Genomic DNA, 27,454 nt, shown 5'->3' on the forward strand with positions numbered 1-27,454 from the left:
TTTGCTCCTGCTTGGAGGGAGCATTTTCAAAACTCCCGCCACGTGGGAGCAAACACAGAGTCTGTTCCCAGCTGGCAAGGAGCTCTGAAAATGCTCCCGATGGCTGGGTGCAAACTTTTAATCTATTTCCTAGCCTGTACTGAAGCAGACCGAGAAACAGATCAAAATATGGCAAAGTGAGCTAAAGAATGATGATGGCTACAACCCAGATCTGTGTCTGGGGGTGAGTGTCTGAAAAGTCTCAGCGCTACGTCCATCATTTCCTTGCGTTTGCTTTGTTCGTCCTAAGTTGGCAGGGTATGCCCAGACATGGGTCTCTTGCTCACTTTGCTAGCCTGGCTGATGAGGGCTCTTAGCCCGAAACCAGTCCCAGTATGCTTGTTTCCGGTACAGGGAAAACATGGCTTGGCAGTTCGGGCTGGACTGTTCCCATGAGGCACAGGGTCAAGACTGATTTGCATATAGCTGTGTCTGAACTGGGGTGGCAAAGTGAGCTAAAGAACGGTGATGGATTCAACCCAGATCTGTGACTGGGTGTGAATGTCTGAAAAGTTTCAGCGCTCCGTCCATCATCTCCTTGTGTTTGCTATATTTAAAAAGGAAAAATACAGACTTTTTCATATTTTCCCTTTTTTATAACCTTGCCTTGACACGATTGCACCAGCCATGTTGGTAAAATACCTCCTAGGTGGCCACCAATGAGCCGAATGCATTGCATTTTGCAAACCCTGCTCATCATCCAGCAAAGCGCAGGGGTAACTCGTATGGCCAACATGCAGCTCTTAAATACTTTTCTAAATATAACAGGATTCTTACCATCTCTGGTAGTGGCCAGGGATCTGTTGGGCACCGATAGGCTTCTTTGTCAGGTAAGTCTATTTCGATGTGAAACTGAAAAGAAAAGAGTGTTACATGTGGGTACAGTAAGAGCACATTTAACCACACACCATAATATGGAAACTGACAGCAATGTAAAGGCCTCAACCGGACTAATTCTCTTCCAATGTTTTATCAACTCTTTTAAACCATTTTTCATTCAAAAACTTTCCCATAACTCCCCAGCCAATAGTCCCTGGAGTACCTACAGACAATAATAATAATTGTGTTAAATGTGCTTATTACGGCACATATGCCCACATAAACACCACTAACTCAACATAAACACTTTAAAATACAATTATTTTAACAACACTTTTTCTTACAGCAAAAGTTATGAAATTTGCCATAGCAATCCTAACTTTAAGGGTTTCTGACTGAAACAGAGCAAATCTTTCTTTAACTGCCCTGGCATGTTTTTTAAACACTTTAACTGAGGTTTCCGCGGATTAAAAAAAAAGAATAGGATCCGGTATATGTATTAACTAATCAGGTATCATCGAACTGCATTCACATTTTAATCTACTACCATTATAAATCATTTTTTCATTATCCTCAGCTCTGCATATAATTCATCCATGAGCCAAACTTCATTTAATAGCTAATAAAATGCAGCAATAATAATGCTTTTTTTCATAACTCCTGACATTTCTAAGTACGGTAAATAACAGATGTTACTATTTAAGAATTTAATGGTACTCTACCAGGATGGAAAGTAGAGTCATCTTGATGGTATTCAGACCGACAACCTACATATGACTATGTTTTGGCGAGTAACTTCAACTCGCTCAGCCATCCAGCTAGCTAATAGAAAACAGTCAAGTTACCCATTACTAATACCTCACACTTCAAAAATAGGACTCCTTACCTTAGCAGTCAGCTCATACCATGCTCAGTGGCATAACATAAGCCCCCGAGCTCCAGCCCCCCCCAGCAAACAAAACAAGTGTTGGACTGGGAGGTGCCCCTCCCGCTCATTGTACTTTGCAAGGGAGGGCGCCCCACGCCACCGACCATGCTCCCCGTCTGAGACTTTAATTTTACAAATCACTGCTTTCGAAGAGTCTGTAGCTATTGTTCTCTTTTATAGAATCAGTAAGACTAACACACTGATAAAAACTAAATCCCGAAACAGGATTTTCTTATTTTTAAATAAAAAAGTTAATACCCCCTCACCATAGGAGTCCTCGCCCCGGGCGAGGAAGGCATTATTTCTTTTTCACTGTGACAAGAGTAAAACAAGCATTTACAATGCAACGGTCTCGCCTTTGCAAAAGTTGGAGCTATTGGCATTGTAATTGACAATTTTTTTATTTATGTGTTGGTTTTGAAAACATAAATAAATTGTAGTGTAGTTCCTATATTCCCAATAGGCTCTGCGCATTGGAATAACAAACAGCAGTTTAGACGTAGGACTGAGGTCATCTAGGTCTCTACTGACTATGTTAGACTTAATAAGGTTTGCCAGGTAGCTCAGAGGTCACTAGAAACTTTCTCGAGTAAACAAGGAGGTGTTAACTTCACTGAATAGACAAGAAGGGATTAGCTTCTGACAACCGCATAAACATGACAACTTTGCTCCCTCAGAATAAAGAGTATATCTCTAGTCGTGTGAAAACAATAGACAACTATTTCACTCAGTCAATCGTGCATGCTTAGTCTCACCAGAGTGCAGAGAAATAGAGAGACGGGCGTTTTCAATAAAAGTTGTTATTTATTGAGCAGTCTTCTTTCTCATGCAAGAGAAATGAGTTGCCACAGTTGCAATACTTATCATGAAGTAAAGTGCATACAGTAAAAAGGGTATTATGAAATAATACTGTAAAAGAATTGATATGGTTTCTTAGCCATATGATATTTTAAAACTGATAAAATATATACATACATAAAAACATTGACTAACGTACTCAACTGGTGCTTCTAATATACGCCTACCCCGGTGTACCTGACCTAAGCCGAATACGTGGGAAGGAGTAAGTAAGTTGCAGTTTAAGTTAAGTTGGTTTTTTTCCAAGAATCTGAATCAAGAAATCTCTTAAGGTTTTAGTCAGCTCCGTACCTTGGTTACAGAATGGAGGAGGTCTTGTATCTCTCTCTCAGGACTCGATCTCCCAGCAACCTGCAAGGGTGAGAAAAGACAGCGTCTCTCTCAGTGCGTCAAATGGGAGGGTCGGCTTCCTTCAGCACTCGCATCAGCTGGGCGTCGGGCAAGTAGATAGCCGCTCTGCTCCAAACCACCGTGTGTTTGCTTAAGGCAACGTTGGTATATTTATACCTGAAAGGTGCCGTGTTTGTCGTAAGGTTGGACATAAGACGTCACTAAGAACTAACAGTTCTTTCTGGACTCCAGGAGTTCTTGTGCAAATCAAAACAAAAGCAGGGGGATTTTCCGGGCTGCTGGAGGCTTGGTTTGTTTAAAGAACGCGTTGTACTTTCTAGGAGTCTATGGGAGTAGCCTTGCCGTATTTGGACTGCATTGGCTATGGCTAAATTTGGACATGATTCTTATGCCTTTATAAGGGTATGTTTTGTTATAAACAAATAAGGGCATGAATCGGGGATATCTAATTAGGGTCCTAGATAGATTCACAACACCCACTCCACGTATTATGTCAATCATTACTAAACACTAAGCAATACTAAACATATAACAATGCATGTGTTTTCCAACCCACCCCAAAATACATAGATTGCATTTGAAATGGTGTATGATATATACACGAAAATGAGTATTATACTGTACATCTTTCAAGCAGTTGCATCATTCAGATAATGCATATATAAATATCGGCTGAATGAATTGCGAAAATTACATTTATGAAATGGCTCTTAATGCAGAAGAGAAGGTCGAGACCATTTCATCACATATTTATACAATACTGTACATGTGCTAGAGGCTGAGTTGAAATATTGTCTCTAGAGTCTCTAAAAATAGAAGTTCTGTTCTCTAAGAATAGTTCTACTTTAAGCAGAGTACCATGTGTCAAAAAAGGTAAATATTTTGGAAATGGAAAAAATAATTTTGTTTTCAGGGGAAAAATACTTCCAATTGTTTTCAGTAGTTCTGTTTATCAAAACTGAAGACCGAATTCAGAGTTCAGGGAACGCTGTGTGCTCGTTGTTTTAAAAGTTATTCTTGTTGTTAGGAGAGAACAGCATATCAGACAGGCTTGCGAAAAATTGGTCAACAACAGTAGGTGACAGTTCGGCCAAGTTCGAAAAAGCTGAAATTGTGCAAATGTGAGAATCATTGCTATCATCGATGACTGGATCAGCAATGCTCACATAAGGTTGTACCTGTGTGGTGCTGCTTTCATCTCGTACTTCACCGCCACCTAATCGTAATGGTGAAGTCTCAACGAATGCCGTCATCAGAATAGGTAGCCGCTGGGGACAACACGTTGCATGAGCCGTTACCGAACCAAGCAAAGTATCGATATCCATAGGTACTGCTGATGGTAGTGTAAGACAGATGTCCAACACGCATTCTTCTACGCATAGCAGACATCGAAGCACAGGTAAGATGTAATCTTGCCAGATTGGTCTGAATGAAAGAAACCAGGTTGCACTTAGATCTCTTAGCCGGGCCAATCCAAGGACTCTAGTGATTCGGTCTCGGTAGCGTATTGCTAGCATCGTTTCTTCCATTGTAGCTGGAGTTTTGTCTGTGGCTTGGCTTGCCATATCGGAGCAGAATGATCAAAAATAAAATTCCTGCTACGAGTCCCAAAAGAAGAGGCAGGCCGCCGAATACAGAATGCACAAAATTCGGGAAGATGTCCAGAACTGTTTCAAAGGGTGCTAACAGTCCCGAAAAAATTGTCTTAAATACATGTGCGATGCCACTGGAATCAGACATGTTTAAAATTTGACCTAACATTTCTACGAAATGTACGGGGCAATTTGTTGATAATAGGGAATGTATCTCTGCCGCTGTCCTTGCAACTTGCAGATCATACGTCTCTTTGGACGAGGTTAAAGGCACAGTTGTCTGTAAAAGAATAGACTTCATTCTGCTTAAAGAATCAATTCGAATAGAAGAGATATTCAAAGAAGGCCATATTGCTGCCTCCATGTCTGGATTGCCGTTTGGATACAATACTTGCATACAGCAAATGACCCTGGATGTAACGGTTACGAGATAGGCTTTTACTGGCACCATGCCACAACAGCTGTGGTCACTTATTAGAACATAGCTGCCGTTGGAAAGCTGTCTGAAAAAAGGCTCTATCTGTGTTGCAGGAGTGCCGTGCAGGTGACATGAAAGGTTATTTGATGAACCTTCGCAGGCTCCATGCAACTTAATACCTTGACACAGAAGTGTACCGCTTAGTGATTTTTTACAATTGTCACCACTAAGGAATACCTCTTTTTTCCCTTCACTATAACATTTATGTGTATAAGGTAATTTCCAGGTTGATTTGATGTATCCTTTACCCAACCTTTCATACAGGCCTGCTGGTATATATTTTTGGCAATACTTAAAACTGGAAAGTTGTTATCGGAATTGTAATTGTTCCATGTATTATCCATTCAATGACAGGTCTCTCTGACATTGTCAATGGTAATCTCTCAAGATTTTCAATGCTCAGAATCGTATAGTCTGCTCCTTTTTGTGCCAAACTGATTTGTTTATCAGTAAGGTTAAAGATAGAAAATAATGACGTTGTGTTGATTAGACGCCATGGCAGGTAGCCTGAACGCAGGTTTTGCAACGTCCAGCCTAGCTGTACAATAGAACGTAATTGGGACTGACCATGTTGTAACATTAGTAAGTCCTGCTCTATTATATCAATAGCAAATGATACAATGCTGTCCAGTGAATATATTCTGGAGGACAGAGTCGTTAACCCATTGTCCACTACAGAAAGTGATTTTTCCAAATTTATACGATCAATTTCTCGTATTTTTTCTGCTGTTTCAATTTGCGTTAATTTCCAAGCTTCGTTGTAAGCAGCGTATATACCAGCGTATATGAAACGTTTTTAATGCGGTTTGCGAGGTCCCAGTATGAAATCTCGCAAGTCAGCACCTTCTTTAAGTAAAGTTAAGTGTTGCTTAATTTCTGGCAGTGTGGATTTCTGTAGCCACTCAAGGCAGAGTTTTCCTACACTATATGTTGAAACTATCCCTGGATGTTGTCTCTGGGTATATCTTGGGTCTGGCCTGTTCTGTTTGAACCCCTGTGTTTTGTTCAGGAATCCATCTTGACAGTTATTAGTGTCTGTGGGCCAGATCAACCATTTTTTCCAATCAGGATTTGTTCCGTTTTGGTGTAAAATATGGGATACGTCTATCTCCACATCTGTAGTGCTATTACTATCAGGTATGGGCTTCGGAATAGACGGTTTGTTTAAGTCTTTTATCTTGGCTAAACCAAGACAGGTTGTCTGTTGAATGGTGTCATTCAGGAATATTATCTGTTCTGGGATCATGCAGGCTCTAAATAATGCTTCTAGACTTTGTACCTGCCAGTCTTTTGAACCCCAGATGGTTTTTGTTTCAATGTTGTTTTTCCAAAATTCAAAACCAAATGTAGACATTTTATCATAACATTTTTCAGAATAAATCAATTTAGTATTTGTCAACATTGTTTTCATTCCGGTCTTATTTAACATTTTAAAATAAAACGTTTCTGGATCACTGATGTTAAACCCTGAGAAGTATGTGAATTTCTCATAAAATGTTTTTGAGCTGCCTTTTGGCGGTGTTGGACAATGTTCCCATTGATTATCAGTTAAAACATTTCTAGGTTGAGCAGATTTATGCAAATAGTGATGACCATAGTGGTTAAAACAGTACATTTCTTCATAGTTCGATGAACCCTGTAAATAATCATATTCTGTAAATTTTGCTGACATTACTAAATCTGACATCATATTATTAATATTTTCAAAGTCCCAATCATCAGAGAAAGTACTTGGTGTCACAAAGTCACTTAAGGAAACCTTAAATTGATGTGGATATTTCAAGAGCTCAATCGGGCCATAGATTTCATAATCTGTTTTGTCCCATGCTACCCCACCGGGTATTGGATTGGCTGTGATGTTCACTGATGACAGTTCTCTTTTTTCGATGTGTGAGGATCTGTGAGGCTTTATGACCAAATTGATGTTCTGACTTGCTGTGTCCATTGTACTATATTTTCCTTCCATGATTTTTCCCAATCATAGAACCATGATGAGCCAAAGTAGGAGGAAAAGTACACCTAACACAATCCAAAATTCAATCCATGTTGAAATCAGATATGTTTCTTTTAGTTGATGAAAGAGTTCAGTAAGTTTTTCTTTGAAAGTTTTTGTTGCTGGCGTTACTTCATGTTCACTTGGATCATCAGAAAAGTCATGAATGACAGGTCTTGCTGGGACAGGTGGTTTCTCTTCAGTGGCTGTTGGCTTTAACTTTGTGTTACTAAGACTTCTTCTTGTTTCATTTAAGTCCTGTAAAACAGCCAAACGATCTTTGATATCAAAGGCTTTTTCTTTTACCACTGAAGTCTGACAATCTAAGTCCTGGATTTTCATTCTGGTACCGAACAATAGTTCTTAAGGAGTGATACCTTTTAGAGAATTTCTTGGCAGATTGTTATGACTACGTTGGACACTTGTTAAATGTTTGACCCACCCATCACCCGAACCTAATTCCCTCGCCGTTATAGATTGCTTTATGTCACGTTTTTTTCTTTCCACTACCGCATTTCCCTCAGGATGGAAGGGAGAAGAGTACCGCAATGCAATGCCCATGCTGGTCATGGCCTCTTTGTAAGCTCGAGAGCTAAACGCAGGACCCTGGTCAGAATGTAGCATGCCAATTGCGTATGTGCCGATAAAGACTCGCAAATCTTTTATAACAGTTCTGGCGTCAGCCGAGCGCTGGGGCCTACATTTTTAAGTGAATCTAGTGTTAATAATTATGGGAACGCATTTCTCCGGCTGGATTTCTGCGTATTGATAGCGTGATGCTTTCTAATAAAGGGGTCCTCGCAGTACTCTGGTCCGGTTCACGACTGCGATCTCGGTTGCAGTCTGGACAATCCATTGCAAAGTTGTAATTTTGCAGGCTCATCCCCGGCCACCAGTATTCTGATTGTAATTCTTTTAGAGATTTCACGATCTCTTGGTGCCTTAGACCCTGTCCCATGTGTGCTTCTTGAATCAAGTAAGCCCTCCGGTTCGTGTATGGAATTACTCTATCCCCCACTCCAGGGATTTGAGCAAAAGGAACGGAGTTTGCATCAATTATGTATGTATTACTGAGTGGATAGTTGAGAGGTAATGCCGCATAGTCGCCTTTTAATGAGGCTTTTACTGCCAGCATGGTTTCTCCATCTATGTGTTTTTTAGAACTTTTTTTGTGGCTACGGAAGCCGGTTGAACCGCTGCCGCTGTGGCTCTGTTAGCCAATGAATTCCCTGCAACGTGAACGCCATCACGTTGATGACTCAGTGTATGTATCACGTGAGTCTTTTGTAGTTCTTTCTGCAAAAGAACTACTTGTTCCCAGAGCTTTTTATGCTTTATTATGGCACCTGTCCCATCTTGGTAACCGTTTTTGACCCAAGTCTGCATGTCATTATTGTAAGACTTGACGCAGTAATGCGAATCGCACACTATTAGTGTGGGGGAATTCGCGATCGGCATTTTCAAGCGCCATCTTTAAAGATCTTATTTCAGCTCGCTGAGCTGTACAGTTTCTGAGTGATTCAGTTTTAGTGATTAACTGTCTGAATTTACCTAAGCGCCAGCGACCTTTAACAATCGCGCACGCTGCATTGTAAGATTTTTTATCCACAACGTAGTGTTGTGCAAATCTGTCCCTGTAGATTACGTAGCTGTATTGTTCGAGAGGCAGAATTTCGGTTGGCAGAGGATATTCATGTTCGTATTCTAGATATTCTAGTTTTTTCATTTTTGGATCAAAAGCGTGTTTCACGTCTTCTGCAGCAAGAGAATTTTCCCATTGTATCCATTTTGGATCTAATGCCACTGCATTTGGAATGCGTGGTCTTGTTACTGCCTCAAGGGATGATTCTGCTGTCAAAACAGATATGTTTCTCCCTTGGACTAGGGCTCTTTCTTTTGCTACAGCAGTTTGAACCGCAGTTAGAATTTTTTCAGTAGAACTGAATTTCATTTCAGCTTGTGTGTACACGTGTGATTTGTAAGCTATTGGTACCGTTTCTCCCTCATTAGAGGTCAGGTACGTGAATCAGCATCTTCCAGGGATGACTCGGATTATAAGGTTGCGTATGTTTTCGCGTGTTTGCAATTTTGTTTTAGTTAACATGTCTGTTTGTAATGATCATAACATTTCTGTGTGTTTCTGAGTCCAATTAATTGGTTTGAAATCAGGTTTTATTAATTCATAGAGAGGTTTAACCCTCTCCGCATAATTTAGAATGTATGTTCTTCCGAAATTCAGGAAACCTAGAATTGATTTTAAGTTCTTCAGCGTTTTTGGAGCTTGGAGTACTGCACATTTCTTTAAGAAATTGTCTGCTAGGCTTTTGCCTTCACTTGATAATTCATATCCTAAAAACAGGACAGTTAGAGGGGCAAATTCGTGACTTCTTAAAGTTGAATTTATACCCTTCAGCTGCGAACCCAAGTATTATGGTGTTCACTCTTTTCAAGTGTGTCTCCAGGTCGTCGTCTGTAAGATAGATGTCATCGACATATGATAATGCCTCATCATCATACATTTGTAGTAACTCTGTTACCCTTGCTGAGAATAATCCTGGGCTATTCTTGAATCCCTGTGGGAGTCGACAGAATTGTTTTTGCGACCCCATGCAGGAGAAAGTGGTCAAATACCTACTTTCAGGTGCAATGTTTTGACAAAAGAAGCCATTTGAGATATCTAATGTCGTCTTATATTTTTTGCACACAATGTTATTCATTAGTGCTGCACTGTGTGAGTTTTGTACTGCAAATGTTTTGCAGCAGGAGTTTAGGTGTCTGTAGTCCAAAACTAGACAATATGAATTGTCTGGCTTGGAGACTGGAAACAAAGGATTGTTCATTTGTGAGGTGCATGTTTCAATCACCCACTGATATTCAAGTTGATCTAAGATCTCCCTGACTTGTTTTTTAGCTTCTTGCTTAACAGGATACTGCCTTTGTGCAGTGGGTTGATTCTTTAACTGGATTGTTTGGTGAGGAGAATCCTCATCCCATCCTACATGATTTTTATATAATGTAGGAGCTTGGGCCACTGCCCATTTTCTAGCAAATGTGTATTTTTTATGAATTGGAATCTGATTTGAGAAGGCAGGCATAATCATTTCTTCGCCATGAGGGCACTCCCTGACAAACTCTGGTGGCCAGTCTTTCTCAGCTAACAGGATGTCATAGCCTTTCGAAAGGTTATCCCAAAAGCGACCCCTTACTTTCCTAGTCTTGTCCCCCTCTATACGTAATGTTATTTCATAAAATTTATGGGGTTTGCTAACTCTGGTGTCTGCTGTTTCCACTTGAATATATTCATTTGTGTCCACTGTCTCCAGAAGATTCATCAGGATCTTGCGAGCTATGGTTACTTCTGCTGCGCTGTCTAGCATTGTCTGGGCCCACTCTCCGTTTTTCAGTTGTGTCCTCAGAATCCTCGACATGTTTTATTTTAATACTAGCTACCTTCTTCTTTGGAAATTGTAATTTTTTACTTTGATGAGCAGGTTCCTTGTCTTTGGACTTGACGTGCTCTTCTTTGTGTTCTGACCGTCCTCTTCTTTCCGATTTCTGTGAAGAAGTCTGAAAAGATCGAGAGGGACGTGTATCAATATCTTGATATCTGTCAGGTTTTCTCAATTTATCCCTAGCTCTAAGGTTGTATCTTTTCTCAGAGGGCTCCCTCTGGGGAGACTTGCCTCCTCGTTCTGGAGATCTATCTCTTCGTTGAGGAGACCTTCCTCTGGACTGGAATCGTTTTTCCCTGGGAGTGTTCAGATTATTTTTAATAAATGTTTTTTCAGGATTTTCAAGTAGTTGGGGTTTTACTGGTTTCCCACCCAAACTATCTCTACCTAGTTCTTCATAGGATTTTTCTATTTCTATGATTCTGGCAAGTTCTGGCAAGTTCAAAAGGTTGTTCTGCTATATCTGTTTCCTTCAATTTCTGGAGGTATGTTATATCGTCCATTGCCAATTGAACTAATTCTCTGTATGCCTTTGTTAATTCTTTTAGTTTAACTAAAAGTTCTTTACTTGACATCTTTTCAATGTCAGGATGTGGTGTGTAGCTGGCTAGAACCGGCCACGTGGCTCCTGGTCTACCTAGTGGACCGAGCCTGGTGATGTGATTTTGATGTTTTAGGGCGCCATTAAACCAGAAAAGGTGCTCTCAGTATGTTAGTGGGATTTCAACGTCCTCGAAAGGAGCGTATTCATCCGGAGGTTCCTCTATTTTGTAATAGTGGAAATCTTGTGTCACAGCGTGTGCTGCTGGAAAATGTATCCATGAATAGAATACCTCTGTCTGCCGATATTCATGGGCCTCTACCACGAATATGACTGTATCACCTCTTGGTGATAGTCCATTTTCTATAAGTTTAAGAGTTATAGTTCTTCTTACGTTTACCCGAATGAGTATAACATTCGGGTCATCATTTTGGAGACTTGTGTCATCCGCTAGGAGTTGAGCTGCTATTCTAGCTCTCTCCGTTTCATCGTCACTTTCTCCTATTTTACTGACAGAAAGTTTCATTTGCAGAGCAAGTTTCAAGGGAAACAAAGATTAGGTGCACAATATTTTGGAACACTGTATCCTTCAACGTTGACTAAACCAAAAACTAATACATAGGAATCTCTTCCTACTAAGTTCCGGAGGATTTAACCTTTTACCCACTCCAGACGTCTATTGGAATATTTACGGGAAAAGGGGTCTGTGTAAAAAGCACGACTGAGTTACTCTAGCGTCTTGCGTTAGATTATCGCCTTGCCAAACGTTGGGCGCCATGTAGTGTAGTTCCTATATTCCCAATAGGCTCTGCGCTTTGGAATAACAAACATCAGTTTAGTTGTAGGATGAGGTCATCTAGGTCTCTACTGACTATGTTAGACTTAATTAGGTTTGCCAGCTAGCTCAGAGGTCACTAGAAACTTTCTCGAGTAAACAAGGAGGTGTTAACTTCCCTGAATAGACAAGAAGGGATTAGCTTCTGACAACCGCACAAACATGTAAACTTTGCTCCCTCAGAATAAAGAGTATATCTCTAGAGTTGTGTGAAAACTATAGACAACTATTTCACTCAGTTAATCGTGCATGCCTAGTCTCACCAGAGTGCAGAGAAATAGAGAGATGGGCGTTTTCAATAAAAGTTGTTATTTATTGAGCAGTCTTCTTTCTCATGCAAGAGAAATGAATTGCCATAGTTGCAATACTTATCATGAAGTAAAGTGCGTACAGTAAAAGGAGTATTATGAAATAATACTGTAAAAGCATTGATATGGTTTCTTAACCATATGATACTTTAAAACGGATAAAATATATACATACATAAAAACATTGACTAACGTACTCAACTGGTGCTTCTAAGATACGCCTACCCTGACCTAAGCCTAATACGTGGGAAGGAGTAAGTAAGTTACAGTTTAAGTTAAGTTGCTTTTTTGCCAAGAATCTGAATCAAGAAATCTCTTAAGGTTTTAGTCAGCTCCGTACCTTGGTTACAGAATGAAGGAGGTCTTGTATCTCTCTCTCAGGACTCGATCTCCCAGCAACCCGCAAGGGTGACTGGAAACACCGGAGCTGGATTTCTCGGCAGGAGAAAAGACAGCGTCTCTCTCAGTGCGTCAAATGGGAGGGTCGGCTTCCTTCAGCACTCGCATCAGCTGGGCGTCGGGCAAGTAGATAGCCGCTCTGCTCCAAAGCACCGTGTGTTTGCTTAAGGCAAAGTTGGTATATTTATACCTGAAAGGTGCCGTGTTTGACGTAAGGTTGGACATAAGACGTCACTAAGAACTAACAGTTCCTTCTGCACTCCAGGAGTTCTTGTGCAAATAAAAACAAAAGCAGGGGGATTTCCCGGGCTGCTGGAGGCTTGGTTTGTTTAAAGAACGCGTTGTACTTTCTAGGAGTCTATGGGAGTAGCCTTGCCGTATTTGGACTGCATTGGCTATGGCTAAATATGGACATGATTCTTATGCCTTTATAAGGGTATGTTTTGTTATAACCAAATAAGGGCATGAATCGGGGATATCTAATTAGGGTCCTAGATAGATTCACAACAAAATGGCATTGTCATTTACAATGCCAATAGCTTAATCTCTCGCAAATGCGAGACCTATTGCATTTGCACCCACACACAGCAACACACACACACAGAGCCACACACACACACAGCAACACACACACACACACAGCAACACACACACAGCAACACACACACACACACACACACACTTGAGGTTTTGTCTGCCATAAATAACTTAGGCGAACCAGCCCTCTACCCCCACAGCAGAACGATGTTGCCTTCTGAGACAAAGCCACGGCTGATCTCTGAAGCGGTGCAAATGAAGAGACAGCTGTGGAGATTGAGGAGCCTCAAAGTGAATGGGACACAAGCTGCTGGAAGCAGAGTTCTAACCTCCTCAGTGCACCGATGAACACAGATACAGAGGGAGCGAAATCCTGGCTCAATCCCACAAATTTAAAAGCCCCCCCCCCACCCCCACCACCTCTATGACAAGAGAACTCCCGGTGGCTTCATGTCTACATCCTCCCGTCAAGAGGCTGCCCTGGCGAAGGATTAAAACCTGGGAATAAACAACAGTTGATGGCCCGGGACACCACAGGACATACTGATCCGGAAGAGTGCAGGGTCTCAAGAGGTCGGTTCAAAGGGTAATTCGACATACAAGATCGAAGCATGGTCCCTTTGTGACCCAAACCAAGAGGAAAGCGGGGCTTCAAGTGGAGCCACATCGGATATTTTCATCGGATTACATTTAGTTTGAACTAAAGACGCATTTACAATGAACTCGGACTTCTTTAGCTCGTTTTGAGTCCATATTTTTGATTAATATCTTTAAAATTTACACGTTTCTAAATGTTGACAAACAGAAAAATTACGGATGGATGGATCTGTTCATTACTGGGGTAAACAGCAACATCTCGCTTTTTAATTAATATATATGTATTACGCACACCTAGAAACCCTTCTATAATATATTTTACCCGATTCAAATATACACCACGAAACCATAAAAACTTCTATTTGTAACTCATCCCTAAAACTTAAGGAATCTCTTAACCCTGAAATCACTATACACATTACACACACAGATAAACGTAGTCCCATCAGAATCAGTGACAGATGTAATGCGACCGAACTGTAATCCGCTGTTAACGACCGAAGTCCTGGTATATGGAACCAACACACCCGTGATCGGCTGCCCTGGAGCCCCGGACCTCATGCCGCCATGACTCCTGCAGAGGTCAGCCGAGGTCCTAGGCTCTGGCCGCCCACCGCCCTGGGCCATTCCACGACCTGGCACCCCCGGGAGTCTGGAGCTCTGTTGGAGGTCCTGGCAGAGCAGCCAACGTTCAAACCAACAAGGAGATATTGTGTCAGTGCCAACGAAGGGCAGCAGCGCCGATCATTCATTTCAAGGCACTAGACCAGGTCACTCATTTGAACTGCATTGGGAATGATCACTGCTGTTTTATAACTGAGAAATGTATTTAGAGGGGATACCCTAACAAAATGGTGAGAGATGCGCTCAAGAGAGCCGGGCCCTGAGAAGATAACCCAGTTAACTGCCCGGCTTCGGTCACTACGCCGACAAAGTATGCAGGGCGCAACGGTAAAGTCCAAACCCATCACAAACAATTCTCGCGCTACTGTGCAATCAACTAAATCCCATTCCCCTTACCCAGCGCCGATCCAGAAAGTCGCAGCAACAGAAAACAAGCTATAAACCGTGAATCCTTGCACTATCACCACGGAGTCCTACTCAAGACACTATACTTTAGACAAAAACCCACCATCACGCCTGCGCCCAGGGCAGCCCTAGAGCCCTAGAATTGGCACAGCACTGCCTCGCAACGGCTGTCCCCGTGAACGCAAACACCAGCAACACACACTCTGCTAATAAAATCACCACCTCGAGTGCACAATTTCCCATGGTACAACAGCGACCAGGTTTGTGGTTCGTATACTACAAGCATTGGCAAAGTCAAAAGGTCGGTCTTCTTGGCCAAGGACACATTACCCAAAACGAAGAACAGATAAATGGATACAGGTACCGAGGATACCTGCGGGGAACACAGCCGTGTAAACAAGCAGAAAAGGGAATCAGTTTCCCAGCCTGCTTCGGAAGATTTCCCCAGATCCGGAGAGGGTCAAGCCCGGACCACAGGAGGCCTGGTCTCTAAAGGGACAGGGCAGCCATGTGTGATGTTTGCATATAACGAGTTCACACTATTAACAAGTTTACCAACAAGCCAAAGGGTGAGAGACATGACGGAAGGAGGGGTAACTGGTGAGAACAGCAAACCTAGATAGAGATCACCCCCCCCACCCACCTTCCCCGCTGAGGGCTCCACATCAGGGCAAGTCACGGGGCAAGCAAGGCGCTGCACGTTAAGAGCATTAAGCAAACGGTGGGCTTTGAAGGGGTGGGCCTTTAATCTTGGCACGTCACAAACAGGACTCCCTATACAGCTGTTTATTCTCAGGTAACTAAGTCATCAATAGTAACCCATTTACAGGGTCTTCAGAAGGAGCGGGACAATCGCCCAAAACCCATTTAAACTGCAGGGGGCGGGGGTTTGCAGGGCCGCTTCGAACCACTCTGGATTTTCTTTTCCCACCTTTAGGGGTAGGATTAAAAGTGCACTGCCAGTGGTAGGCCTTCTGACTTGGCCTCCACTTCTGTCACAAACACTCAACAACCGCAGCGTACAAACAAACAGCAAAATGGCAGCAGTAATAAAGGGAGGGGGGAGGGGCGCTGGATAAAAGTGCACTCAAGACCCAATTAATAGCACCAAAAAGGGCGGCTTACAGAGAGTCACGGAAACTGAACCACTCGAGCATTTGTTGCACAAGGTTTGTGACCAACAAAATGATGCTCATTCGATCATTCATCCTAGAATGAATGGCTGAGCTGGCCACGCCGTGAACCGCAGCAGGGATGAATCTATTCTTGGATCCTCCGCCGTTCCGGGTCGCTTCTTCCCACCGCCCCGGTCCCCGCTCCACTGCCCGGCAGAAGAGCGCGCTCAGCGGAGCCGTGAATTCCCCAGCTCAGATGACCCCGCTCCAGTCAATAATCACCGGTTCGAAGCTGCAGCGAGGAGCGCACCGAGGCCAAAGTTGCACCGAGGCGTGCGCAGCCCCTGGGTAAGGCCTTAGTTTGAACGACTGACCCAGGACACGTCAGAGCCCCTCTCCGTGTGCTCCTTTGAAAACAGGGTGGTCGCCTCATTGCAGGTTATTGCCGACACCGACCCAATCCATGAACGTTTCACCCACAGATCACGAGGATCAGGTCTGACATCCTGGCGAACAAAGTCCTCAAACACCAGCGCCTCCTCCCATAGTAGGGTCCTGCTCAATTCCCGCGCTACTGTCTAATCAACTAAATCCCATTCCCCTTACCTAGCGCCGATCCAGAAAGTCGCAGCAACAAAAAACAAGCTATAAACTGTGTTGTGTGTGCACCCAAGCCGCTCTGACGGACCCGAACGCTCTGCTTTCACATCAAAAATGGCGGCCGCAAACATCCTGGAAAAAAAAAAAAAGAAACACCCACTATGGCCCACCTCTGCATGACGAAACAAAGGGGGCGGGGCTTTAAAAAAACTCAGAAATGCCCATGAATCTGCTCCGAGAATGATTGACATTATTGTCTTCCAATGGCTAGCCTCCATTTATGGAGCTAGCCGATGGAAGAGAGAGGCGGGTTCAACCCCAGTAACTGTAAAACAAAATTTCTCGAGCTGCGCGACACTGCTGCGCAGTGTACGCCAGTCGAGACCTAAAAAACTGCTATATGTCCACACATCCTAAATTGGGCATGGCGGGGCTTCATGCTTACCTTCAACATGTTGCTGATGCATGTAACAGGGACCATGAAAGGCATTTATTGTGATGGTTATATGTGCTTTTCCAAACCCGCAGTCACTTCTACCTCGGGTAGGGCAAAATCGGGGCTGTCTTTCTGGTACAGAAACATATTTTCCTATAACCCATATACCGTGGTATGTTCTTTTATACAAGCTTTTCATCTTAAGTGTCTGGAAAATTATGTTTAGTCATATTTTTCTAACTAAGATATTTGTAATTGTTCTGCTTTGATCGACTACACAGGCAACTTTCCTAGCTCAACTGTTAAATTAAGTGAGGGTTATGACCGGTTAGTGGGAGGCCACTTAAACACCAAGCGGTGGTGGTGCTTCCAGCAGTGAACCCATTTATTTGCTGCGCTGATCAGGATAAGACAATATGGGCCCAAGACGCAAGGGATGCTATTTTATACAATTGCCTGAGGGGGCACGATTTTTGTGATGCTTTAGAATTTGCGAGCCGCAGTCCTAGCTCTAACTGTTGTAGGTCATGGGACAAATTCTATCATTGGATATATTTTTGCGTCAAGAAATGTGTGCAATTATATCTTAGTAGCAGATATCACCACCAGCATTTATAGCAACCATAATCCACTATCTATAGCCCTATATGCCTCAAGGGAATACAACGGTAAAACATCGGGGACTGTGCCAGATTAAGATTTGAAGAAAATGGTACACGGTTTGCTTGGAAATTTTCCATTATGGGATTCCGGTTGTCTAGAATTAGCCGCAACCAACCTTTTTGATTGTTGTTTATCTGTGACTATTCTGCCAGTGTTAGTTATGGAGGCTTTTATGTTGTATGGGGTACAACTAAGGATTTGTTTTGAAAACCCATGTGAAATACCTGCTGCAACCCGAATTCCTGGTTTGATAATGCATGTTACACTGCGAATACAAGACTTCGACAGGAATTAAAAAGTGAGCCTAAAGACGGAATTGATAATCAAGTCTTGGTGGATTTATAAACAATCTCTTAAAAAGATGAAAAACAGCGGTAGTCCGAGGCCTGGGAAGATTTTCAGCTTTCCCGTAACTTAAGAGAGCCCATCTCTTACTGGGAAGCTGTTAATTCTCCAAAATTTAAAAAAAGAAACATCTAGCTAGTTTGGCTGTATCGATTCCAGCAGAGAGTTGGTAAATAATTTTGCTAAAATTTACAGTTCACCCAGAGAGGGGGGGGGTGATGTGCATGTGGCTAATACTCCTATATAGATTCTTTATCAAGACTGTTTGATTTAGCAGAAATTCAATCAGCTATCCTAAGAAGTTCATTTAATAAAGCCCCAGGCCCGGACAGGGTTCCCATGGATCTGTAGGAGTACACAGTTGAGCCCTGGGCCTCTTTACTTACAAACCTAATTTATTATGCTTGCAATACCAGGTTGCCACCCTCTTGGTGATCTGCTATCATTGTTCCAATTTTTATAAATCGTAAACGCTGCAACCATCAATGTTACCAGGCAATTTTGTTGCTGGAATCAGTGGTAAAGGCAATAGGAATGGTCCTCATGGTCAAGATTTTGGCATGGACTTCTGACCATAATAATATCTCAGCTGCCCAGTATGGGTTTCAGTCAGGCATTGGAATACTTGAACAATGTTTAAACTTACACCTTCTAAATAGTAACTACACGGTTACCAAGTCATGGGCTTTAGATTTGTCTTATATAGACCTATGCAGTGCTTTTAAAAGCATTAAAAGTTATATTGTGGTCAATTTTGCTTAATAAGGGCCTGGATAAGGAACTGGTGGACTTACTAAGGGTCCTAAGATTGTAATCTTTCAGCTAGAATTAGCTATAGGGAGAATGCCAAATGCATCAGTTCTTTTATCTTAACATGGGGTGTTCGCCAGGGATGTGTTCTGGTACCAATTTTGTTTCTCACTTATATCAATGATCTAGAAGCACAACTAGCTGATAAAGGTCATGGCATGCGGTTGGTTAACTACAACCCAATACCTGTACTGGTGTATGCAGATGACGCGATCTTAGTGGCGCAGACTGTTAACGGCTTCAACACGTTGATCACATCCTTTGTAAGTTTTATGAATTTCCTGAGTCTTAAAACGAATTAAACTAAGATAAGGGCAGGCTTCTAAACTGCCTCACTGATTTGTCTGACTGGATGTATAGCCACTGTCTAAAACTGAACGCAGACAAATCAGAAATATTACTTTTTGGGAGACATACTCAGCTTTGGAATAACAGCTGGTGGCCAGTATCCCTGGGAAGCGCCCCTAACCCGACACTGACAGCAAGGAACCTGGGAGTAACAATCGACAATACCCTATCAATGAAGTCTCATGTGGCCACAATCTGCGGCAAAGGTTTTGCCTTGTTAAAAATGCTCAGAAGAGTCTTCCCCTGGATTCCCATGGAGTGCAGAAGGATCCTGGTCCAGTCATTACTGATGAGTCGGCTGGACTACGGAAATTCACTGTTTGTAGGGATGGCAGATTATCTCTTTGCCAAACTACAAATAGTGCAAAATGCAGCGGCCAAGGCAATCTGTAATTAAAAAAAAATTGACTCCGCCAAGAACTGCATAAAAGAACTTCATTGGTCGCCAATGAGACAGAGAGCAACCTTTAAAATACTGTGTATAACACACAGAGCACTGCATAAAACTGGTCCACTTATCCTAAGAAATAGGATTAAGTTTTACGCACCAACCAGAAATCTTCGCTCTCAATCCACAGCAAGAGCAAGAACTACTCGAGTGAAGAGAGCCAGGATGGGAGAACGAGCTTTCTCTCATATAGCTGCAACCAAATGGAATGAGCTGCCTGTAGCTCTGAGACTTACGGACTGCCATCTATCATTCAGACAAAAATTGAAAACCTTCCTTTTCCCAAACTAGATTAACTGTAGGACTTAGGTCTATCCACCATTCACCATTATCAGTATAGCGCCGTGATATCCTACGCAGGATGATTGTTAGCGCTTTATAAGAAATATAATACAATACAATAATACAATATTCTATATGGCTTGTGGGTGGAAAAATATTAAGACTCTGGTCTTTATATACAGGCATCATACTGAAAAAACCTATCAGTTTCTTTAACTAGGTGTGGCATTTGATAGCACAGCATCTGGGAACAATGCATGTTGATTAGAAAGCAATGTCTTGCAGAGTCACTTGGTTTTATGTTTAATCTGGCACCATAGATAATAAACCTAAAGTGTCTCTGCTAGAAATGCACAATAGAAAATGTATTCCTGTCCTGACGTAGCATCTGAGGGTACAGTGATGCAAGCAGTATCCAGGTGGAAGAAAATCATGCTATCCCTCATCTTTTGGAATTGCCCCCTAGTAGTCCCAATTTTGTTGTTCATGAGTAATTAGAAATAGGCACTATGGAGGACCAAATAAGCGTAGCTCCTCTGTTATTATGGTGCTCAATCTGGGGAAATCAACTCGCTAACTTGAACAAAGATATAACACTTGATTGTTTAGCATGTGACCGTGGACAGCAAATACCATGGCTATCCTAGATTAGGAATGGCTTAGATACTGGGGTGGGATACAACTGTTTACAAATACGATGGAAATACAGTGTAAGGACAAATTATTGCAAAAACAGCTTTTTCTGAAGAGATGACAACAGCAAGTCTAGAGAACAACTCAAAAAAATAGTGTGTTAGAGCTTACACAGAAATTAAAACTTCTGTAGCTTTGAAAATGTATCTAAACTTGGTAATTAATCCCTCAGAGCACTTATTGCTTACCAGATTTACATTTGGTTTTACATTTGGACTTTGAGTTTCCCATTGCACCAACTCAGCTAAAAAACGATAAGCTTGTGCCCATAGGATGAACACTCACCCCAGAGTCTAATGCACTTCACATTTTTTACATTTTTCTTTAAATGTTATCTTGTTTATGCTAAACGTTTTTTAATTCTGACCTTAATGCATACTGGTATAAGAAAATGGAACTTCGCTTTACTATTTTTACAAAAACTCACGGAAGTCTGTGCAAATGTGTGTTCTTTTAAAAAATCAGCCACTCTCCTTCGCAAGTCTCTTGATTTTTTTAACCCAAGTTTTAAACGTATTAATCTAAGCTTATGTATCAGTTTTTACTGTTCCTACTTCCCCATCTTAGGGCCAGATTCTGTTCTCGTTCGGAAAGTATTCCTACCGAATCGGTCACGGAATGCTTTCTGAACTACTCGGATCAGGGGAGTCTGACCGAGGGATTTGGATGTATCCAGGTGCTTCCGGATACGATTCGGTCGGAATCCCACTGACTTAAATGGGAGCCTGTGTTCCAAACGAGAACACAGTCTCTATCAGTCATCGTATCGGTCATCGTAATCGCTCGTTGGTTCGGAAACCGAGTCCATCGAGCTGTACGATTCAGCTCTGAATGACGCGAGCTGTCCAAATGCCTTTCGGAACTGATTCACAGAAGAAAAATAAATAAATAATAGCTATTTATCATACTGAACATTTTAACTGAAAAAAAACGAGACCCCAGCACAGTTATACCTTTTTGTATCAAAACATTTTCTTGAATTCAGGGGAGTAGTCGTATCCTCAATTTATGTATTTAAGTATACTGTGTTTCAAATAAATGAAGTTGCGGACAGTCTTTGAGTGCAAGAATTAATTGAGATCACAAGTGGATTAGTAGTGTGCAACCTTTTAGTATGTAAGACCCCACCTAGTTCCAAATGTACTGCCTCAATAAGTAAACTGACAAAAAGTAATACATGGAGCATTCCAAGTGTGAACTATGCCCATGAAAGGTGAACAAATAATATATTTAAATAATTACTGCCATTCCACAGTATAGTAAAGTACCCAAGAAAATTCTCTTGTCACCAATTGTTAAATTCACCACTATTTGCAAACCCATATCAACTACCACTATGCACTCAAAAAGTGCAAATAATTAAGTGTGATTTGCAGTTTTTAAGTTCACATCTACTTAGCTTGACACATTTGTGCTGATCCATCAAACGGTGACAAAGTTGTTAGTAAATCAAAAATGTCCCTGCCTACCCCTTTATCTTTGATCTCCACATTGAAAAGGGATGAAACCTTAAATACCTGCACTGGTTTACTAATTGCCGGACACTTCTGAATCAGATTAACCAAACAGCGCCGAAGTTATTAGCAAATGAAATTTGTATTGCCTCTCCATTAACTTTGTTGACACTTGATGGATTGGCACAAAACCAGGCACACCAATTGAAAATGAATCCCTACACATTTCTACCATATTTTATGCAGATTCAACACATCATGCCAAAAATAATAGCAAATGAACACTGCTATGCCCCTTCCTTTGATGGATATCAAATTTTGAAATTATGAAAAATAATGTTGACACACATGTCCGCCATATTCATACATACTTGACAAGCGATGCAAAAGGTATATGCAAATCAACTAAATGACTTTTCAACTGACAACATAAACAAAGTGTTAACCCTTTCAAATTCACATGGCGCCTTTTTCAAATGGTAAACACTACTGAAAGGATTTACATCAATTCATGAAAAGCATATTTTGTGTAAAGTTCTACTCTCATGCCAAGTTGGGTGCAAATCTGTTCAGCAGTTCTGCCTGTGGCTGTGAGCAACTTTAGTATGGGAACACACAAACATTATCCCTGGGCACATCAAAACACCACATGATTCTGGTCAACTAATTCAACTCCTACGGCTAGAGCTTGTTTTATACATTACATGGAGCAAGAAGTTTGTAATCTGCCTCTTGCAGACACATGAGGTCAGATAAACTAAGCGAGGCGAGTCTCTCAACATGCTTAAAGGTTCATTGTCCCAGTACAGATACAGATGTGATGCAGTGCAAGTTGTCATGCACAGCTTCAATCTAAAAGGGTGTCAAAGGTCATGTTACACATTGAGCATTTTTCGCCCACATCCAGAAAACTTTATCAACCCCAGCAGTCAGTTCACAAAGTAGTTTCAAGTTCTTGAGGAAGGCAGGCTGTGTGCTGCTCAAAAGGGTAAGTGTCAGGATATCTTGGTGCTGATGAGAAGGGGTGGGGGCTGGCCTGGCTGAGACCTATTTGAAGAGTCAAGTTTTCAGTTTCTTCTGGAATTCTAGAACTGAGCTTGTAGCACTAGTGCAGTGGGGGAGTTTGCTCCAGGCTTTAGGAGCCAGATACGAAAAAGGGTGGACTGTCGACTATGGCTCTTCGGATGCAGGGGATGGCTACAAGCAGGAGGTTGAAAGAGTGGAGATGTCTACTACAGGTGTAAAAGCTGGTGCTGCTGTTTGGGTAGATGGGACCTAGGTTGCCCAGTTCTGTAGATGCATGTTTGGGTAATTTGAACAGGGTGAGCTTGTGGATGGGGAGTCAGTGGAGGTCTCTGAGGTGAGTGTGGGATGAGATTTTAAGTGGGAGTCCGGCCCTAAAGTTCTGAATGATCTGGAGCCGCTTGGTGAGCCAGGAGGGTATTCCGACAGTGTGCAATTCCATAGTCCAGCTTGCCTTAAAACTTTACACGTTATTCATTGGCAAGGAAATCTTTTTGTCTTGTTTGTTCTGTTTTGTAAGCCATTTAGTACTTCACAACCAAAAGTTTACAAGTGTTAATTTAGACAACCCCATTGCTGCCCTGAGGTAGCTTAAAAGCACAAGGGGCAAGACAAATAAAACTAAATAAAAATTGCAGATTGGAAGGACAGAAAAGAAAAGTGACCACACTATTGCTATGTTGTTTGCTTGTATAGTGCTTATGCTTCTATAATGACAGTTAAGAGCACCGCAGAAGAAGAAATGAGAGCAGGAAAGGACAACAGAAAGACATGGAATAGAGAGGACACGTGACAAGATGTTCTCATAAAAGTAACAACTTCATTTTAATCTAATGCTGGCTACGGCAGTGCATTCGTGTTTCAGGTGGCTGTGAAATAGTAGACTTTCCTTCTATCTGAGGAGAAGCTGTAAGTAATTATAAACAAAGTAATGACTCTCCTGTTAATTAGATTTAGTTGTATGGAGGTAAGAAAAAAAAAAAGGTTCTCTGTGTAAGGTAGCAACATTAGTGCTGTTTTTTCTTATGTGGAGAAGTGGAGAGTGGTTTCAGGAGTTTAGCGCATAGGCAGTCTATTCCTGTGGGTGCTTTAACGTGTTTCAGCATACTGGATGGTGCCCAAGATGACAAACATCAGCAAAAGACTATAAATCGAAGGTTCATATAAAATGAAAGGAGTTTATGAGGTGCCCGGCCTTCATTTTTAGAATTGGGTTTTGACCGCACAGGTATCAAAATAGACTTGTTGCCTAAACAATATACAGAGTGCTCTTTGGGTCTACCCCTCTACGACCACTGGTTTTCTTCAACCAGCCTCTTTCAGACATTGGCTTAAGGCCAGTGTCTTGTGTCAACCCAGTAGATTTTTCTCTGTGACCTAATGTTATTGGCTGTTTGGTTGAGTTCTTCCACCTCCTGTTGAGTGCTTGAATTGAACTGCATGAGGGACTATTTTAAGACTCTGGCCCTCTTTGTCGTTCCCGTTTGTTCCTTCCTGTGTATCCGGTTTAAATGTTCTAACAGTGCATATCGTAGCATATTAAACCCAGATCTCCTGCCTTTGTCAATGCTTGTTATGGGTGATGTTGGGTGTTTAAGGTGCTGAGTGTTTGTTTTCTACATTATCTGCTCTTTAGTATGATGTGGTACCATAATTCAACATAAAATGTAATGATATTGTAGTTCACCGATTTATGCTGTGTATGTCTTCAACTGTCATACTATACTGCCAACAGTCTACTTTCTTTTATATGAAGAAAAATTAAGCATCTTCAATGAAAGTCTCTCCTTTGTCCAGAATTGTTTTAGACGTGTTTTAATTTGCTGAACTTTTTGTTTTGCCCATCGGATTCATTCACTGACTTTCCTCTTTCAGAGAGACAATTGTACCCAAAGTGGAAGGACTGCTGATTGGTAAGTAGTTATTTGCCAGAGCTGGATTTGCTGGTCTCCAAGAACGTGCCAAAGAAAGGCTGTGCTGTATATAGTGAATTGAAGTTGCTGTCAATAGACCTTCATCCCGCCTCAATCTGATGCGCTTCAGTGGAAGAGTCAGGCTGCAGCGGCCTTTTCATACACTAAGAGTACGCTCACGGATTTGTCAATCACTTAGCGGGAAGTAGATAGACACCCTCGCAGGAAAAGCTAACAGGGATTCAGGCACAGCCTCAATATTAATGCTAATGATGTTAAAAAGTGTGGACGCAGCCCAGGGGGCAGTGGAGAGCCTCAGATAGCAAGCCGGATAGATATCCCGCACGTAGAAAGTGTGCATGTGCCTTCTTAACAATGAGACAACATTCACTCTGAGGAGCAGGAATACAGTCTAAATTGGTAGAAAGACTGTCAAGAAGTGGACTTCGAGGGTATTTCAGAACTGCACCAGTGAGCGAGAAAGTCTGAGGAACAGGGTTAGGACTCTAAGTACTCCGATCTCTTTGGTAAATGAGGGCCTACGTGGGAAACTGAGCATTGATTAGAATTATGGCTGCACAGCTTGGCATATCTGCGAAACTGAGTGGCTTTTCGGTCTAGGGTCGCAACTATGACATGCTTTCAATTCAAGTTTTTTAGGAGAAGTTATCGGAGTTTCACCAAGAACACTACTGGGTGATCAGAGAAAATGCCTATAACTTCCCTTCATCAAAGTTTTCTCAATGATCTTTGTGGCTTTTTATGATCTACGTTAGCCTCTGGACAAAGTATCCTCTAGGCATGGCCTGTTGTCTTCTTTGAGAAATGAGTGCAGGGCATGGCCTTCAGCCACAAGTTTAATGTGCCCTCATTCACCCTCCCCCAATCAAGTCACAGAGGTTGTGGAACCAAAGTCTGAGTTGATTGGTCACTCTCCATGGGGTCTAGGACCTTAAATATCAGGAAATACTACAATTGCAAAGAAACAAACTTGTAATACTTTGGCATACATTCAATCCCATGTGACAATGGTCCACTGTCCATTTTTAGTTATTTCTTTAGCGTAGATGTCTCCAAGACCAGTTGTTACCATTTATTTAAAAATATACATAGATTAGGCTTTTGGTGTGCACAGATGAGTATTCCACTTCATGCTAATGGCTGTTTGAGGTCTCATTCCAACCTCTAAACTGTCTTATCTTCTATAAAAATTCTGTACAGAAATCAGATTTTGCTACTTTTCCACGAGCCTTGGCAAAGTCAATAGTTCTGGCTTTAAAGTGCTAGACTGCATATTTTGCATGCAGGAATGCTAACAGAGTCTGTAGAGCCTACATCGATCCTGTAACTTTCCACAATATGATTTTCGATGAGGAAGTGCAAGGGTATGGGTTTAGCTGTTTAGCTCCTGGAGATAACACAGGTGCAATCATTATATTGAGTCATCAATGGTGTTGTGGTTCATTAGGGAGTGGGCATGCAAGGTGGCAGAGCAGTGGGATATATTGTAAGTTTAAATTGTGTTTCCTTGTTTACAGTCATTCATATGTAATGCTGTTGGACTTTTTTTTAAACCAATAAAATGTGTCACAAAAATAAAAATCATCCTCTAAATCATCTTCACCAGGCGGGGGCCTTTTACACTGAATCGCATTCTTCCCCCACCTCCAAACGATATGGTCTATGTTCCACACAACTTACAGTCCGGTATTAACAGACGAGCTGCCTCAGTTGATGGTGTTTACTTGTCTGAGGCAGAACGCCCCACTCAGGAGGATGTTGTAATGTCCTCCCCAGCCCGGGAGCTTGCAAATGAATACGCCACACACGGTTCGCTATGACAGACATCCTTTATTCCTCAGCCTACGATCTCATTACGTCATAACCGTTAATAACCACATCTTCACACCAAGTTTTTTTTTCCTCTCGAATATGATATTGTTATTATCGCTCTGCTTGCTGTAATTTTGTAAAGCATTTTGATACTCGCAAGAGTCATGTGCGCGCTATAAAAAAATATATATATATGTTAGCATCTGTATTAGGATATTAAACACAACGCTTGTTTCAAACAGTAGTGCTCACTTATATTCAGTGAATATTTACCCCTGAGATATGACTCAAATATTAGAGAAATAATTGGAAATTCAGAATTAAATGCAAAGACTTCCTTCGAGTCCACAAAGTAATTTAGATCACCACTCAGCAAAGCTTGGTCATCAAGGAATTGATTCAGAAATTCACCGAGTTCTAGATTAACTTTACTTAACACTTATTTGGTAGAAGAACATGTGCCTGGTAAGCGAACATTAATCCCCAGTAGGTCTGTTACGTCACAGGACGTCAGTTGTGAGGAAAAACCTACCGTAAGCAGATATGGTAGAGTAGTCAAACCCCCAGCTAAGTTACAGGATTTCATTTGTGATTAACGAGGTTTCCCCCCTCATCTTTAAACTACAGTCGGATATCCATGATTCCTTTGGTTGCTTTGGGAAGGGAGATGTGTTATGTTTATTTATAATGTACTGTTATCCTGTGCAGAGAACTAGCGCGCATGCTCAACACAGG

At 41.7% G+C, this 27,454-nt stretch overlaps 1 protein-coding gene and 1 long non-coding RNA gene across 3 annotated transcripts in view; one reads left to right on the forward strand and one right to left on the reverse strand.

Annotated features, from left to right (window-relative positions):
- Nucleotides 1-27,454, reverse strand: part of TP53I13 (tumor protein p53 inducible protein 13) — a 191,795-nt gene that overhangs the window by 138,622 nt on the left and 25,719 nt on the right. Inside the window, exon 2 of the mRNA XM_078680054.1 lies at nt 817-891. Within this exon, the coding sequence (XP_078536180.1) occupies nt 817-891 (75 nt within the window). The remainder of the gene's footprint in view (nt 1-816; nt 892-27,454) is intronic.
- The window catches only part of LOC144822468 (uncharacterized), a 299,543-nt gene that overhangs the window by 132,701 nt on the left and 139,388 nt on the right, over nt 1-27,454 (forward strand). For both annotated transcript variants that reach the window (XR_013608626.1, XR_013608625.1), the window contains exon 6: nt 24,849-24,886. This is a non-coding gene — a long non-coding RNA (uncharacterized LOC144822468). The remainder of the gene's footprint in view (nt 1-24,848; nt 24,887-27,454) is intronic.

Source organism: Lissotriton helveticus, chromosome 3_1 (genome assembly GCF_964261635.1).
Source record: "Lissotriton helveticus chromosome 3_1, aLisHel1.1, whole genome shotgun sequence".
In the NCBI taxonomy this organism is placed as follows: domain Eukaryota; kingdom Metazoa; phylum Chordata; class Amphibia; order Caudata; family Salamandridae; genus Lissotriton; species Lissotriton helveticus.